Source organism: Strigops habroptila, chromosome 9, assembly GCF_004027225.2.
Source record: "Strigops habroptila isolate Jane chromosome 9, bStrHab1.2.pri, whole genome shotgun sequence".
Taxonomy (NCBI): domain Eukaryota; kingdom Metazoa; phylum Chordata; class Aves; order Psittaciformes; family Psittacidae; genus Strigops; species Strigops habroptila.
Genome location: NC_044285.2, coordinates 26,665,419 through 26,683,902, shown reverse-complemented (window position 1 = coordinate 26,683,902; position 18,484 = coordinate 26,665,419). Strand labels below are relative to the sequence as shown.

At 37.6% G+C, this 18,484-nt stretch overlaps 1 protein-coding gene across 1 annotated transcript in view; it reads left to right on the top strand.

Annotated features, from left to right (window-relative positions):
• LOC115612715 (connector enhancer of kinase suppressor of ras 2-like) overlaps positions 1–18,484 on the top strand; it is a 190,965-nt gene that overhangs the window by 52,768 nt on the left and 119,713 nt on the right. Inside the window, exon 2 of the mRNA XM_030497350.2 lies at positions 11,618–11,781. Within this exon, the coding sequence (XP_030353210.1) occupies positions 11,618–11,781 (164 nt within the window). The remainder of the gene's footprint in view (positions 1–11,617; positions 11,782–18,484) is intronic.

The window sequence follows — 18,484 nt, the reverse complement described above, 5'->3', positions numbered from 1 at the left end:
TGAATTGCCAATAACTTTATTTCTTTGCTGGGCTTATTAGAATTTTCTTATGCATTGAGCTGCAATCATATTTTATTCATGGACTTTGGCTATATATTTCTTTAGATATGATAAAATTCTAGCCTCTTTCATGTTACTTCACAAAGGTATTTAATCTTGGATAAGCTATGGCCAGATCAAATAGCAAAACATTTAGAATTCAGAATAAAAACACAAAATAATAGTGATTTAAGATGTAGTAATATTTTTTCATCATGTAACTGAAGCCAGAGACTTAATCTATCTTAATCTGATACTGCATGAAAAGTGGTAGTGAATAAAAATTTCTAGCTCTCATTCTGTTCAATAAAAACTATAATAAATTTGGCATAATCATGTAACATAGATACATGGAATAAAAATGGGTAAATGTAATGAAAGAGAAAAGCTTCTTCAGTAGGATTTACAATCTGATTTCCTTTTGTTTTGCGATTTCTTCACATTTGCCTATTTGTGCTAGTTTCACAGAGTTTATACCAACAAAAATATTTGCAGTTTGGGAATTTCCTGACAGCTGATCAGCAATTCCTGATAACCACCTGCCTTTTAACTGAGCTAACCACCAATTAGTAGAACTAATTCTTCCCAATTACTTAAGTAAAGAACCTAATTTAAGATCATCCAGATTTACAGAGTCAACAGGACAACATAAACAAGAGCTGCAGTGCTCTGCATGATGTCCTCAGTGCTTCCTTGGAATAAAAGGAATGAGAGAGGTGTGCGTGGAACCCCAGATCAACTGATTCGTAGCCTCTGCCAAGTTGTTGTCCAACAGATGCCATCACCAAAGCTTCTGAAGATCCCTGAAAAACATAAAATCCCAGCCTTTCCTTTATCTATTGCAAAAATCTCAAAGCAGCTTCCCAGTGATTTTTTGGCAACTATGTGAAGAACTGTGTACGGAACTGCCAAGACCACCTTCTACTTCTAGTATTTGTATCTTGCAGCTGTTTAAACTATTAGTTGTGAATTAGGTTGTAGTCTCATAGTTGTTGAAGAAATTGTGTTGAGCAGAAATATTTGTTTAGGCTTTTCACTATAAACACCTACACTGGATTTGGCTGCTCTTCTGATGCCTACGATTTTTAGTAAAAGAGGGCAATGAAGTTGAAACAAGAATGAATGTATTTTGGCACTGACACATCTGTAGCACTTCTTGTTTGACTATTCTATGTAGCTCTTTATCACCACTCAGCTTTGCAAGCGTTGACGCTTCTGACAGAGAATGCTATCAGAGATTCTGCCTGTCCCGTTACAGGTTTACTTTGTTGATAGCATCTTGCAGCCGAATGTATGCCTCAGAAAATTTCTGTTTCTTTACACGTGTTTTGGCCAGGAAGTCTGTTCTGAAGCATCTGTGACTATGCCTGGATGTCATGAATATGAACTGCATTTATTGTAGAGCACTATAGCAAGGGCTCACCAGATACTTGTAGAGCAGAATTCATTTCACCTAAATTTAAATGTCTGCCTTACAGTTACATACATTTTGCCCAACAAGTTACTTTCTATCTCTATTGATTAGCTCAGACAGACTTGTTATCTCTCTCTTCAGTATTTTTTTTTCTTCACAGGGAGCAAGGGACAAGCAGGGACTGTTTTTGTATTACTTTTGCAAAAACTTGTTTGGCATGATAGTTTTGTTTGGTTTTGTGTGATATCAAACTAGCTTTTTGAAGGTCAGTCTGTGACTGAGACTTGCCTGTGGGGAGTGCAAGGTGGGTAAATCCTCAGAAGCTGGAGAAAGGAGCTTTCAGTTATATCTATTTGTTCTGGTGCTTTTGCTCTGGAGATTAGTCCTCGTATATGAGAACATGGTTAATGCTGCTCCTTCTTTATTATAATTGTTGATCTTTCTAAAATGGAGACAATGTGCTTAGGGTCTAGTGAAGGAAATGATACTTGATTTTCTTTCCACCTAAGAATAGTTCTTTTTGGTTGGTAGTTTTTGGTTTGGTTTGTCTTTTGGTTTTGTTTTGTTGGTTTTCTTTCCCCCATCATCTTTGGTAGCAGGTTAATAGAGAACTGGAATACATCATTACCATCCAATCCAGGGAGATGAGAAGACAACCTTTGGCAGTTATTGCATAAAAGGAGGAATACAAAACTTGATCACACCAGATCTCACTTGTAAACAACGCTATCCCTCGGGTATGCAGGGTAAACATTGTTTCTTCTAACTGTTACTACTGATCCTAGAGATGTTCAATCATCACCAGAATTGATCTGACACAGACATCTTTGCTCTTTTGTGAGTGGGTAGAGATTTGAGAATTTAATTATGCTGGTTCTGCATTTTGGTTTTAGTATAAATCAAGATTCTTTGAAATATGAATCTCTTTTTTTTGCCTTGTGAATTTATTTTATATTGTCTTTTTAGCTGATCCTAAAAGCTTTTTTAAATTTAGATATATTTCAAGATGGCTAGAACAATGGCTGGGATGGTGACCAGACATTTGTCATCTCAGCAAACAGGAGAGAAAACCAAGTAAAGAATTATCAAATATGGCTTTCTTATGGTGTAGCTTGAAAAGCATGTTCATTGGCAGCTGTGCCAGCTTAAGCATCTGCTCTTTCATCCACTGGTGTATTCCACTGCATCTGTGCCAGTTAAAAATAGCTGGTAACAAAAAGGAGTGAAGTTAACATGGAGAGGATTCTGACCCGATTCACTACACAGCTAGGCACAGAGCTGTACGAAGCACAAGGAGGTACAAGGGTACCACTCTAACTTGGAGCTAATGCTTCTGCCAGCACAGATTCTCATCAAACTCTGACTCGGAAAAGTAAAGCAGGGTTACATGAGTCTAGTACAGGAAACAGATAGAAGGACTTGTCTTGCATTTGGCCAAAGCATTACCCTATTAAAATAAAGGTAATGAGGCAGATTTGGGGTCCAAGTATTCTCAGCTTAGTCACATTGGAACGTGGAAGCATATAATCAAACAAATGGAGGTATGATAGTGCTAGCTTTTTGAGGCTTGCTAGTACCTCCAGGTCACCCTTCAGCCACACGCTTCAAAAATCATTGGAGGCTGTTATATTTTTATCAAGGAGAAAATTATTGAGGCTGTGGAAGGACTTAAACTTTTATTAATACAGCGATCTAATAAAGACACTTCTGTTTTTTATCACTTCTGTGGGAAATTCGTTAATAACTGCATCAGTGACATACCTCGAGGTTAAGATTGTTGTGAAATGTGACAGCGAGGAGCAGGCATTTGTGTCTGAAAATGTGATACATTCTCTGAGTGTGACACTTTTCTTCCAGAAGCATCTTTAAGGTTAGGTCTAGTTCTGGCTGTTTATTACCTCTGTGATAATGCCACAGCTCAACGACATGTGTCATACAACATTACATAGGTAATGAAGGCAGAACTATATTAAGTCACTTACTTAATGTCAATTTAAGGGTGATGGCATATTATTACATCAAATAGTATAAATGCAGCAGTTTGATAATTTGTTATTAATATTGCTTGACATATCCCTTTACAAAACCTTCTCAGATGCTCTGAACTCTTAAAACATTAATAATTTCAGCACAACTTTGGTTTTGATGGTATGGTTATCTTGGAAAATTGCTGCCAAAAAGAGCTTGTAATTATAGACACTGAGATAATGGGAAAGCCCATTGCCTTGGCCATGCACATGATGATGTAGTATTCCCATTGGTTTTGCATATTGGATAGAATTTGGCAGGCTGGTTTGTGTGTCAGACATGCACTCTTGGTGAAGTGGCTGTGATGTTTGCCCTTATTCAGGGTGTGTGTGTGTAATTCATATGCTCAGGAATTTGCTACGGATGTTTACATTTCTTGAGGATTATGTCCCTTTTATCAAAGGTGCTTGTGGCTGAGATCTGTCATTGCAAGTGAAACTCTGACCTGTTCTAGGGATGGAAGAGGAACTGAGGTTGGAAGCTTCCAGCTCCCTCCAGCTTGTGCTCTCGTAACACTGCTTCCCTGCTGGTACAGAGGAGACAAAGCTGCCTACCTCACCTAGAGAAAATACAAAAATAGGGACAGTGTGGAAACAGAAAAAATGTGACAACCAGACATGGGAGCTGGCAGCAAATGGAGTTGAAAATATATGGGATTTTGCTAAGGGGGGAAATGGAGGATTTTGTCATAAGAATTAGGAGGGTGAGATGATACTTGTAACTACCAAGCCAGTGTCATTGACTGGTGTGTGGGATGTAGCATCAGGATGAGGATGGGAGAGGCTGGATGCCGGCTTTTGAGTGTGTCTGCTCTGATGGGGCAGATGAGGAGCCTGGCACTCACAGAGACTAGAATAGGAGCAAGAGAACTATATTGTGGATCTCAGCCAGTGGTGTGAGACAAGTAGAACAGTTTGTCTGGTAAAGTTCAATCCACTTTGAAGCCTGGAACTCAACATTTTTGGGTGTCAGTTGGTCTTTGAGAAACATTCATTTAAAGTGCTCATTCTGCACCAGTTCCTGTTCATGCAGATGATGGGTCTGTAAATGCAAGTAGCAAAAGTCTGCTTGTATTTGCATCTAAAACATCCATCTGTATCTGTGTGAATATTATAGTGACGCAGAGGAAACTCATCTGGGAAGCAGCATTTAAGCACGTTATACTTGCACAGTCAAGCATTTAAAGGTCAGATAATGCCAGAATTCAGGGATTATTTTTTCAAAATAATCTTAATTCTTTCCTTTTTGGGTGTTTGTGCATTCCTGCTCTGACTTGCTATTTTAAATGTACTTTTTGTGTGACATTTTGTAATCTAGCTACTGTATTGCTATAGATCAGGTTCGTAACAAGTAGAATCATAGAATCATAGAATAGTAAGGGTTGGAAAGGACCTTAAGATCATCTAGTTCCAACCCCCCTGCCATGGGCAGAGACACCTCACACTAAACTGTGTCGCCCAAGGCTCTGTCCAACCTGGCCTTGAACACCGCCAGGGGTGGAGCATCCACAACCTCCCTGGGCAACCCATTCCAGTGCTTCACCACCCTCACTGTAAAGAACTTCTTCCTTCTATCTAATCTAAACTTCCCCTGTTTAAGTTTGAAGCCATTACCCCTTGTCCTACCACTACAGTCCCTAAGTAGGATAGCTTAAAGGTGTAAATACTGCATGATAGTCTAGTTTCTAAATAGGGTCTAAACTTTAGGGAAGTTTAGGTCTGAAAAGCTCTAAACTTGTTGGTCTGGAGTGTTTTCAAACACAGGATTCTGTGGGTATGAAGATCCTTTTCTCTAGGCACTCCTAACAGTGTTTTGGTTTTGCTTTTGTGTTTCTTTCCTCCTGAAAGGGCTTTAAGAACAAATAGCTGGTATCCGAGAGTCAGCTTAGAGTGAGCATGGTACTGAGGATTTTGCCTTTTCTTTATTTGGACTGAATAATTCTTCAAAAGCTTTTAATGTCCTTGACAAAAAATACCCACCTGATGATTTTCATTGTTACAAATTATATAAGAATAGGAAAAGATCCACTGTGGCTAAGTCCAATGTAGTAAATCAAAGGGGTTTGCAATAAAGAACACCCATGAACTGATGTGTGTGTGTGTGTTCAATAAAATTATATTTAGGAAAAGGCACGTGTTCTCCACCTACTTCTATCTGTTAGCAAACCAGTCAATTTCTTCCAGATCGTTCTAACTAGCTGCTAAATATTGCTTTATATATTGCTTTATATAGAAAATACCACTTGTTTTTAAAAAAAATACAAACCCCAACTTTTTCACTTCCTGTCACAATTACTGCCTGGGCCAGGCCTGCAGATACTGTTAAATACTAGATATGTTTAAGCTGACCTGTGTATGTAAGTTGAAGGTTGTACTGCCTTCCCAAATTAATTAGGTAATTTCCAGCACAGAGCTTTCTTTTTGTCTAATAGTGAATAGCTCATTTTCTGGACTTGCAAGTTGCTTTGACTGGGTAGAGAAGCCACTGATGGAATCAGGTGAGGTGTCTCAAGTGCAGTCCTGCTTGTTTGAAAGGTCATGTACGAGGTCACTTCCAAAAACCAGCAGGAATCAAACGACGTTTCTTTTCTTACGGTTCCAAACCTTCTTCAGCAGTCTTCCTCTCTATTCCTTCTCTCAGCGCACACAGTATCTGGTTGTCTTTTGCCTTTTCTGTTCCCTTCTTTGCAGAGTTTCTATCCTTTTTTTCATCCTTGTCACCAGAGGCAGTTTCAGTACAATCAGTTTTCTTTTGAATTATTAGGTGACCCTGGTGGCTCACACTCCTGAGACGCATGTGCTAGTGCGTTCCTGTTGTGCGCTGTGGTCATATTATACAAGATTCCTGCCCTCACGAACTAGCGCAGTCGCTGTTTGCATTTATCTTCCCTGAAGGACACTGCAGCTCCAGTGGATTTCCTCCAACATCCAGCACGATGACATTTGAAAATTGATTTTGTCCCTGTTTCACTTTGATTTATTGATTTTTTACAAGTCACCCTTCTGCAAAACCAGATACGATTGTTGTATAGCTTTTATTAGTCAAATGAGATACATTAATAGGAATATTAATTTGCTCTTGGCAGACCAAAGTGTAATCATTCTGAACAAACTGAGATCATTCCCTTGACTTTCAGGTTTTGTACCCTAGATCCAGATCCCACAGACACTTGCATATGTACCTCAAATTTGCTGCTGTGCATAAGCCTTTCTGCAATTGTGATTTCAGTATTCTATGTGCTTTTTATTTTAAAAGTTATTTTAATTAGGAAAGGTGTTAACTACTTTCTCAGACCCTTAATCAAAGTGGGTTTGCCAACTGGCTATAAATGGACTCTGTAGAAGTCAAGAGTGGTAAATACATTTCCACTGAGCTGTTTTCTTTCTCTTTCATCTTGTACCTAAAAGCACAGTGAGCAATGCTGCATTTTTAGAACGGAGCATATCAGTTTGCATACCCTCTTCTGTCAGACGAATCCTCTCATGAGAGCAGTCGTGTTTGTGACAAGTTGAACTGGCACAGACCTTTCCTGTTTGCCCTCCATGTAACCCCTCCATTTCACAGCCAGTGTTCTGCTCTTCTAGCCAGCTGCCGTATATTTTCCTCTGGGAATAATGATGTAGTATGAAGAAAACCATCATTTGGTGAGGAATTTTTAGGATAGATGTTTTATAATAAGTAACAAAACTTTATAATTCTATAATAACTTTATAATTTTATAATAAGTAACAAAATTCCAATAAAAGAAGCAAATAAATGTAGCTTATGGAGAGATTTATGGAAAATTGGAAATTAGACTTTTTAAACTTAGAAATTACTTTTCTTTTGTGATGGATCACACTTGACAAAGTTATTGTCACCACATTTCCCCTGTGAGAGCTGCCCTATCTGCATAATTTGACTTCCTGCATGGAAGGCAACAACTTGTGCTTTTCCTTCATTTACTCTTACAGTAAGTTTTTATCAATATCTCTGTGTCTAATGCTAGAGAGAACGGGACAGATCTTTACATAACACGGCAACTTATGTTTGTGCTTTCAATGTGAAACAAACACGATGGTGTTTGACATCAATGAAAAGGTTCATTTTAATCTCAGTGGGCCTTATTGCCCACAATATTGTAGCATCTCTTTTGTAATGTTGGCTCCGAGTTAATACTTAAATCTAATTTTAGCTAGCTCTACAGAGAGTTTTTTTATAACGTTGGTTTGCTTTGTTGTCTTAATGATTCCTTTTTCTTAATTATGCAGTTCTGAAAATAAACATGTTAAAACTACCTGGCTTGACTTTTCCTGCCCTTTCTCCTTACCTTTTCTTCTGCCTCTTTTCTTTTTCATGTCTCCTTGATTCAGGCAATTTACTACAGGCTCTATTTTCAAAAGCATATTTTGCAGCCAGTATATCACAGATGCTTGGTTTTCCTCTACTCTTCAAACATAGGGATAAAGTTTTCCTAGTCTTAGCTTTTTACTTAAAAACGGAAAGAATCATAGAATCAGCTGGGTTGGAAAAGACCCTTAAAATCATCAAGTCCAACTGTTCCGTAGCACTACCAAGACCACCACTAAACCATATCACTGAGGACCTCATCTACAAGGTTTTTGAACGCTTCCAGAGACAGTGACTCCAGCACTGCCCTGGGCAGCCTGTTCCAATGCCTGACCACCCACTCTGTGAAGAAATTGTTCCTAATACCCAGTCTAAACCTCCCCTGGCACAGCTTCAGGCCATTTCCTCTTGTCCTATCGCTTGTTACTTGGGAAAAGAGACTGACCTCTGCTTCACTACAGCCTCCTTTCAGGTAGTTGTAGAGAGCGATAAGGTCCCCCCTGAGCCTGAGCACAGTATTCTAGGTGTGGATGGTCACTGCCCCGGCCCTGCTGGCTATGCTATTCCCGTTAGAGGCCAGGATGCTGTTGGCCTTCTTGGCTGCCTGGGCACACACAAGAGACAATGTAGCAGAGACTATATAGCAGATCTTTCATAAAAAATATGAAGTCTCAGCTTAAAAATAAAACATACATGTTTAAACCCTTTTCCTTGAATTAATTTATTGCAATATGAAGGATATATTGGTTAGTTACAAACTGTACCTCAAAAAAGTAGGAATGTGCAGGATCAGAACTGCAAGCCTCTGTGTTTCTTGCCTGACACCAATCCTGTGTAACTTGGCAATAGTGATTTAACTTTATTTACCTATATATAAAGCACAGTTAATGCCCCTTAGTTGTTTGTAGTAATGAGTCTTAACTAATTGAAGTGTTACCTGTAAACAGAAATTATATTGAGAAAATTGCATAAAGATCAGTAATGAGGCCTAAGTGGCTTGAGGAAATAAATATTCCAGTTGGCTTTGGTAAGTCAAAACGATCTTATTCTGTACTCTTTCTAATTGCATCTTTGATATTTGCATGCTAAAAACAATTAGAGCCATAATAATAAAGAATGAAATTACTCTTAGCTAAATTCCTGCTTTGTAACACCTCACAGTTATCAAACAACATTTTTACATTGCAAGAAAAGGAACAAAGGAATACAATTCCTAGCTCCTAGATAGACAGAAAAGCAATGAACAATGGACAAACATTTCTTTTCCTGTGTGTGTATTTATCAAATGCTGTTGTGCTATGAGACAGCCTGGTCCTTTAATGATATATTTCTGTATTCTGTTGTCAACTGCCATACTGTTTGCACTATTAAGTAAATGCCTTCTAAAGATGCCCTGGGGAGCTATTACAGAGCAGTATGAATAATACAAATTTCATATTTTGCTCTTGTCATACATTCTCTCTGGCACAAAGGGACAGTTAATACATCTGGTTACACACTTTTTATAGGATGTAATGTTTGGTATTTTCTAAACCTTTCTGAATACTACGCATGCTTACTTGTGGCCACTGGTACTAAGATTTTTAATCAATTTGCTTCACTTTTGTTCAAAATAATTTAATATCTGGTATCAGTTTCAGTGACTTTTTATGATGAGCTTCAGGCAAATAGTCACTAAAAGCAAATCTGGAATGTATGGGTTTTGGAATTTGCTTTGGAATTGTTCTTGAGCAAGCAGGGAGCAGGAATGTGTAATGGCTCTAAATTTCAAATGTTAAATCTTAAATGCAGCACTTGCAGTGATCAGTTTTCAACCAATCCAAACTGAAATATGCTTACGTAAAATCGTTCATCGAATCATTTAAAACCACGAACAGATGCAGAGAAATAGTGTCCTGTTTGCAAACCATTCCAGAATGGGGAAAAGGCTTAGGTATTAGTCACAAACAGACTGCTGATTTGAGTTAAAAATAAAACAAAACAAAACACCCCAACAAAACAAAACCAAGGAGCAAAATCAAACCAAACCACCTCATAATTATGGATAGCAGCATAAAATGTGACATTTTATATCACTGATCTAGTTTTGGATGGGCTATATGTTTAAGTGGCTATAAGGCTGTGCATGCTACATATTAAATGCTGAAAGAGCACTGTAACATAACTTAGGACTATCCTTTTACAGAGTAAATAACTGAATAATTTTGAAAGGTAATTTCATTGAAGGAAACTGCAGAATATCCCCTTGTATTTCTGGAACAGAAGACAAATACACTATTTTGTTCTATTCAATCCTTTTACCATCACAATCCTTGTATCTCAACTGAATTACATTGGCTTAATTAGACGTAATGTGATAATATTCAGCATGCCAAATATAAGGTGTCAGATCTCTTTCTTAGATACTCTGTTTAATAAACATGAGAATAGAAAAACATGGACAATAGCAAGTATTTTTGTCTACAGGATAGTTTTAAATTCCACGTTTTCTGACTTGCTCTCACTTCCCCAGCATGTGGTTTGGCTGTTCTGACCAAGTCCTCCTGTACCTTTTAAAAATTCATCTCTGGATGCTGTCTGATCACAGCATTCAGTCAGGCTGGGGTGTTGCATGTTAGTAATGTCTTTAGCTAGTATTTTCTATTGCAATTTAATAGATGAATTTTATTAGAGTGAATTAAATAATATTATCTAAGAAGGTATGCTTATACATAGAATAGTAGATAATAAGTTAGTCTTCTAATACGTTTTCAGTGAACTTCTTTCATGCCCTTGTTCAACTCATTTAGAGTTTCTGGACTAGTTTAGAGGAATGTATTTCTGTTCATCGTTGCCATATTGTATTATCTGGTTACTTAAAAGGACCTCTGTGATTCAAAAAAATGTTAAAATAACTACAGATTTCTCTTTCAAAAGGTACTAAGATGCACAATAGAATTGTAAGTAAGTTTCCATACACTAATAATCCAGAAAATTAAGACATTAACTTTGCTTTATTTCTCTTTTTATTGCGTATATGAGAACTTTTAAACAGACAAACAAGAACAGTATTGTTTGTATGCCTACTGCTTTACTTTCCTTTATATACATTGGGTTTTCTTAGTGCTTGCACAAACATTTTCTCCATAATTTAACCATATTGGTGACTTTCTGTGTATTTAATACAATGTTTCTTACCTTATCAGTTTTCGGGGCGAAATGGAATAGTTCTTTGTGCATTAGTAAAATTGAATTATTAATCAAAGGTTTTGTAACAAAACCATTTGTATCTTACTGAGTTTCAGAAAATTGGATAGTTTGACATAAATACATAAATAAATTTACAGTAGGTGTAGCCGTTAGTGTAGGTGGTTACTGAGCCTCAAAACCACTTTCCTAATGAGTAATAGCTACACTGTATGACTTTGAAGAGTCCTACAAGAGGAATACCAGGAAGAATGTGCTCTTAAACATATTCTTCCGTAAGCCAAGTTTACATTTAGGTCTTCATGACATCATAAGAAAGAGGTTTTTTGTGATGGCACTCTCTGTGCTTCCTTGTTCTTCCTCTGTCTGCTTAGTAAGTACCATGAAGGATAAAAATTAGTAATATGTTAAAAATAATGTCAGTAATATCAACTTCTCTCTTTAGCAATATGCACTGAACTATGAAAGTTAAATTACATTTTTTTTGCACGTTTTTCCATAATAAATCCAAACAAGGAATTATATTTGTATTTCCAAGAAACTTGGGAAACACTGTGAATTACAGAATTATTATTGTTTGTCTCCATTCTCTGAATATTCATTGTTGGCTTTTCCAAATAGGCCTTGATGACTGCCTCCAACAATACATAAAAAACTTTGAAAGAGAAAAGATCAATGGCGAGCAGCTGCTGCACATCACTCATCAGGAGCTTGAGGAACTGGGAGTCACTCGCATTGGCCACCAAGAGCTGATTCTGGAAGCAGTTGATCTGCTCTGTGCATTGGTGAGTGGTTTCTTGTATCACTTATCTTAATAATATGGGTTTATGAATTTCCAAACCACAATAAAAACGATGTAGACTGCACTCCACAGCTCTATGCTTGTATGGACACAGTGGCTTTGCCTGGGCAAAGGACAGACGTGTAGAGGCTTCTCTGAGCTGTAAAGGAACTATATACATCCATTTTATGATTATGATGGTCTTTTGTTGCTCTTCCTCTCACTTGCTTGGTCTTGCATTCAAATACTGTTGACTACCACTACTGGCATCCATATGGTTCTGTAATTATACGCCATATGCCCTCCTATTTCACTGACATTTGCTACACTGTACTAAACCAAGTAGACCTGAGTGGTTTAACCATGCCAATATTCAAAAGGATGGTACTAAGGAGCCAGAAGGTAATGCTAATTAGACTGGAAGATTGTTTAAAACGAGTTTTGAGACAAGACTGGAATGATAAAATTGACTTTATCTAAAGTATAGATACATGTGTCAATTTAAAGTTTGGGGTTTTTTCTAGCAAAATGCAAGCATTTGGAAGAACACTGGGGTTTTTGTATAATAGGTCATTAATTCACCCAGCTTCTTACCAAAGTATTTGATATCAGAAAATTCCTGGTTTTCTCTGTTATGTAATACCTACCAGCTAACTTAATTCTAAAGAAAAATAACTTTCTATTTTGTAGGTGAACAGGTGAAAGGATATTGGAAATACAAAAAAGTAAAATAATAAAACTACACAGGTAAATTACACATAACATCCCCAATGCTCTAATTCTTGCTCAGGAGTTCTGGTTTTGCACAAACTAGGTTATCCTGTGAGATTTTGAGATGGTAAATTGCCTCCAATAGAGAAACTGGCACTTAGTAGTAAAATAGAAAACAAGTGGGTAAAAACTGCACTTGAGCTGAGAAAAAAGCATTATGAAGTACCTCTTATTATGCATATGCTTCTTCCAAGTACCTCTAATTACAGAATATAATGGATGTAGCTTGAGATCTTCTCTTACAAACTAAACAATGCATATGTCAAACCAGAGACATGCCTTTGGCTCTGATGCAGCCATACCTGTGAACTGGTGCATACTGCATAACCCAGCAAACTTCTGTGTTTTGGAAACATTTAAAATCGAACTCAGGAGTTTCCCCCCTGACACGCTGTTTTCCACATGAAAGGAATCGTAACTACCCCACAGAGTTCTGTTGTGTTATCTAAAGAACAATGCAGTGCTATGCCCTGACACCAGGGAGAAATAGCAGACCCAAGAAGTTTCCTCTGGAAAGAGAATGCCCTTCAGTCAAGTCTGCCCATTAGGAGGACCCTTGCTGATTTTTCTTATTATTATTTTTTCTTTTTTAAACAAAGAAACTGTACCTCTTAAACACTGGCCCTGCTGCTGGTCAGCGGTGCAGCTCTTTTACTGTGCTGCCTCATGACCTTATTCCTTCTTTTAAAGCGCGGTGGGGATTTTCCAGCTCCTGGTATCATTTATTTAGCCTCCTGCCTTTAAGTCCTTACCCTTCCTTTCTCACTCAGTCTCTAAAATGCCTGCTTTGGGGTTTCTTCCTGCTTCTAAATTTTTATCTTCCTGCCCATTCCTTGTGCTTTCTGCTGAGTGAGTCTGCTGCCTGCGGCTCTGCGCCTGGGGGTATTCTCCTGCTTCTGACATTTCTGCCTTCTTTCTGCCTTCTTTCTGTGCACATCACATTCTTCAATTCTTGCAGCTTCTTACTGAGCCAGGATCACAAGTAAAAGTTTCACAAGAGGAGGAATATCTATTTTTAATATGTAGTAATTTGTAAAGATTTTAATCTATGTAGCCAAAAAGCATCATTAAGAATTTATCTGAAGTCTTTCACATAACGACAATAATTGAATGGTAGGAGATCTGATGCTGCCTTTATTAACAACTGAAATACACGTCTGAAGATTACAGTTGTATTCTTATTCTGTGCTAAATCTTGAAATATTAATAGATTATTGCAGTAAAATATGACTGCTGGTTAAGTGATCAGTGAAAATTGTTCATCACTGCAGTGGATTTTTAGACTAACTAGTCTAAAAAAACCCCAGAAGACCCTATTTTTAAAAGTAATTAAAACAAGCGGGAGATTTAGGGGTATCTGTGTTTTGCTTATGCCTTTAACAGGAACTAACATATAAGAAACTATTTGAATCAGAATGTCTTAAGGAGTGTGTCATTTTACCCCTGATTTCCTGAGTTACATTAGAAGCAAACTTAACACAGTTTGTGGGCAGCTAGAATACAGCCCCAGTCAGTAAGATGTCAATGCATTAATGTGTGTATGTTTGTATATATGGACAGGGAGCAGAGAGTATGAAGTGTATTTGTACATTTGTATATACATATACTTAAATTTTTTTTTTTTCCTAAGCTTGTTATGAAAAAAGCACGTGGGGAAACATCAATTAAATGGTCTGGTCTAAAATTCCACATGTGGAGGGGTGGTAACAGCAGGAGCCATAGCTCGCTTTCCCTCTCCGTCCCTCTGCCCCATTCAGCTCCCAGCCCCATGCTGGCAGGGCATCCGTGGTGCTGTGCACACTGTGTTTCCTTCCTGCCTGGATCACAGATAGCTGCATTCCTTGTTACATCAATATGTGTCAGTACTACTTTGTGCTCTGCATATCACCCACTCACTGGGCCATGTCAATGACCATTGATTTTTCTTTTCCATACATGGATTTCTTAATTGATTTCTGTTTGGCAATTGACAGTGTCCAAGTTACATGACCTATTTCTTCCAGGCAGTATTAGCAGGATGTTCCACTCCATCTTAGCTAAGGTTGTGTAACACATTAAACAGAAGCATCTCCAATGTACTGTAGAAATCGCTCAGGTAAGCTTAGGCTCAGTGGTGCATCAGGAATTCAGCTGCATGTTGGTCATGAGTTTAGCTGCAGAACAGCTTCAGGAACCAAGAGAAATTTGACTGTCTTAGCTCAAGCTCTTGGAAGGCACTGAACGTGTGTGTTGCAATGCCATATTTTCCATATGTGCTCCCTACAGGGCTGGCCATCAGCCCACTGGCTTTTGGGGGTAGGTGTTCGGTGGGGTTCCACATCAAAGAGCAATGCCTCTGCTTCTGTCTTAGTGATGCAAGTTGTTATACAGCATATACATAACTAAATGCTGCCCCATAATGACGGTTCTAAGAGCAGGAGAAAATGAAAAATAAAGGAGGCACCTCCTGTGTCCTAAAGCACCTATTAGTTAGACTCTCAAATGCAAATTATTAAAGGCAGGAAGGTTTACTATTATACATTTGCCCTCAATATAGTTTTATATCCCCTTTACACAAATAAACATGATCCCCCCCCAGTATTACGTCTTAGTTAATTGATTCAAATCACCATATTATTTCTGAACAAATTCAGAAGAGAGAGTGCTATTACTATTATAGATCATAATTTTTCTTTTGAGAGGAAGCTAAACTCAGAGCTTTCTGTAACTAGGCATTATATATGAGAATTCTGTCTAGAAAAGATTCTACACTGGAAGAAGATGACCTGCGGCAGAGAAAAAGAAAATGTAAGAAATATAAGCAGGGAAAAATAAGATTATTGGATCTGTTTGTGCATAACGGAAGTAGCAATGTCGCGATTTGGAAGTAATTTTAAAATGTTGGAATAATCCAGGTTTTGGAAGGGTAAAAATGAAGTGCAAAAGGTGAGGGTATCTTTCACTGTAGGAGAGAAAATACTGGCGCTTTCTTGGGATTGCTCAGGGTTGAATTTATGTGGGATGAAAGGAAAAGTCATAGGTGAGCCATATTTTCAGCTTCAATTCTTTGCCGATTGTAGAAAGACATTTTTGAGTAGGGTTTTAATTATGAAGAAAATTGGGCATGATGGCTGTGGGGAAAAAAATCTGATCTTAAACATTCTTCCTACTGCGGTCAGAAGCTGCTCTGCAACTATCTGAAGGGACCTAAATAACATTTATGGACTAAAAAGTGCAGGCCAGTTAGGACTTGGACTGTAATTTTATTAAAGCTGAAATACTAATCTGGGTATGTATTGGACGACTAGTTGCGCAAACTCTGACTCTGGAAAAGTAATAGGGCCTGAGGAAAATAATTCTTTGATAGACAGTAAAATGTATCAGAAAGAAGAAAAAGGAGTGCTTCTGATGTCAACAAGGGGTTGCTGTTCAATCTATGCAAGTAAATTTAATTTAATTAGGGCAGCATTGGAGTCAGTATATTGTTAAAGCCTGCACAAATTAAAATATAAACAGTCTAGTAAGAAGAAAGACTGATAATGAATGGAAGAAAAATGAATGCAAAATGAAAAGCATGCTCAAATATAGATTGTATCTAAAGTAATTAAAAGTACTGTTAATTCATAGGCATTCAGCTAGTGAAAATTAGGCACTGTGCTGTGATAGCATTCAAGGAGAAATAAAGATTAGGAACTCTCTCTCTGCAGTTACTGCAGAATCTGGCAATCCAAGCATGAGAGTTTTTCTGCTAGAAGGCACAATAAAGTCACCTGTGGGTCAGCATGTTTATAACAACTGGCTTGAGCTTAATTTGCTTCTCTATTTGCTGCTTTTTTTAAGCAATGGATGGGACACAGCTACCAAACAAATATGCTGTTTTGTTTGTTTGTTTTCCTAACATTTTGTAACATATTTCTTTATTAGGCATCTCTTTAACAAAGCTGCAACAGTAATAGTCTTTTGTTGATCAGATGGAAAGCAGTTTGCAATAATTTATGCTGAAGTATGCCATGCTGATAACGCAGCCAGCCTTTCCTTGCTGTCTCTGTATCTATTGATAAGGTTGTTTCTTCTGAATTCAAATTATTCAAGTTTTGCTTAAATTAATACTAGTTTTTAATGGCCATACCTACAAGGATCTCTCTTGAGATTCTTTTAATCTTTCATTCTGCTGATATGCTTTTTGATTTGTCAATACTGTGCATATATTAGGAAGTATTTTTTCTTACTTAATATGTAATCAAGTTTCATTTCTAACAAGTTATTCAATATCTCGCATTCTTATTTTCCCCTCATACTTTAGAGGTTATTGAAAGGTAAGTATTCTAGAGTAAAATCCTCATTTTACATATATATTGATGCTTAAATAGATAGAAATACATCTTCAAAATGGAATGCCATCTCTCTTAGTGAGAGATGAAGAGATATTCCATCTCCTCAGTATAATGAGGAACCTGGCACATACATTATTTTTGTCTATGCAAACATATATGCATCCAGAGAGCTTTATTAATCTCAGTTGGGAAAGGAGTTCAACTTTCAGCAGTCCAGTGCTATTTATTAGGCTATGCCAAACCTTGGAATTAATACTATTGAATGTGTTAGTTAATTATTCCACATATTAGAAAGGAAGTGTCATCTTTTGCTTAGTCTAATTAGATTCTTCATTCTTTTTTAGCCTTTCCAATCATGCAATTTGGAAAGCTAATTTAAGGATTGTCTGGGTTTTCTCATGTTAAATTCTGTTGCCAATTTTTGCATTTTCAAAAGTCTGTAAGGATCAGGATGTTGAAGGAAGATAAGTAAGTTTGTGCAAACAGTTCACAGTAGCCTAAAGTGCTTTTGTTCATGGGTGTTTTACACTCATGCATAATGGTTTTGTCTTACTGGTAAGAAGTGACAAATTCAAGGTCTGGCTAAGCTGGTGCGCTGAAAAAGCGAAACCTTGAATGAAATTACATATTCTTTGTGTGAACTATCTGGTGCAAATGAAATTCTTTCATCGTGAACTCACGCATTGTTCCCTTACCAGACGTAAAGGCAGCTGTGTGAGGTGATATAAGTAGAGAACGAAGTAGAGGGTGATTTTTCTTGATGTCTTCTCAGTTGTCTCTTCAAACACCACTACCTCTGCACCCACTGTTCCATAGCCGCACATGGTTTCTAAAACTATAGTTTGCACAGTAAGAACATTTTGGAATACTGTAACAGTACCACCGATGTTGGTATAAAAGTTTACTAAGTAAAATTTTCAGAGGTGCTGAAGCACAGGGTTGTTTTAAAACGAATTTAGAACCTAAGTGGCTTATGAATTTGTGTTTTGTGTGTTAAGTTAGGCTTGGGCTCTTTGAAAACCTTATTCGGGGTGAATTTGTCATTCTTGTACAGCAACAGTGCCTCAGCAGTCAGGCTATATAACCCCTGATGAAGGCACAGGACCCTCTGGTTATGTGATGGCTGTGTGTCACGTAGCCAAACACAGATGGAAATGGTCCTGTTCAGGTACTCCAAAGTGTATGTGATCTGTTCTCGTAAGATGAGGTGTATGTATTAGAAATAAAAGAACGGAGATTGGCTGCATTTTACCTTCATAGACCCAAAAGGGGAAAAGAGTGGACTGCAGGCCAGGTGAATGCCAGTATACCACATGTAATTATTTTCCACAAGCAATGCATTCAGTCTTTGTGGTATTAGGCTATCAAACATCAGATAAATTACTTCAGGCTATACGTATTCCTGTATTCTTCCTACTTAAGGCTGGGTTTATGTTTAAAAAAAGGAGAAACATGTTCTATTCAAAATGCTAAATCTGTTCCAAAGCTTGTAATTTTCTTCCGAAATGTGTCTTTTAAATAGCAGTGAGAATGAGAATCCTAATCCATTGCAGGCTAGGCAGGTGAATGGGCTACTACAGGCACTACTGCGTGCTTCTGAAAATTAATGTACTTATTTCCGTT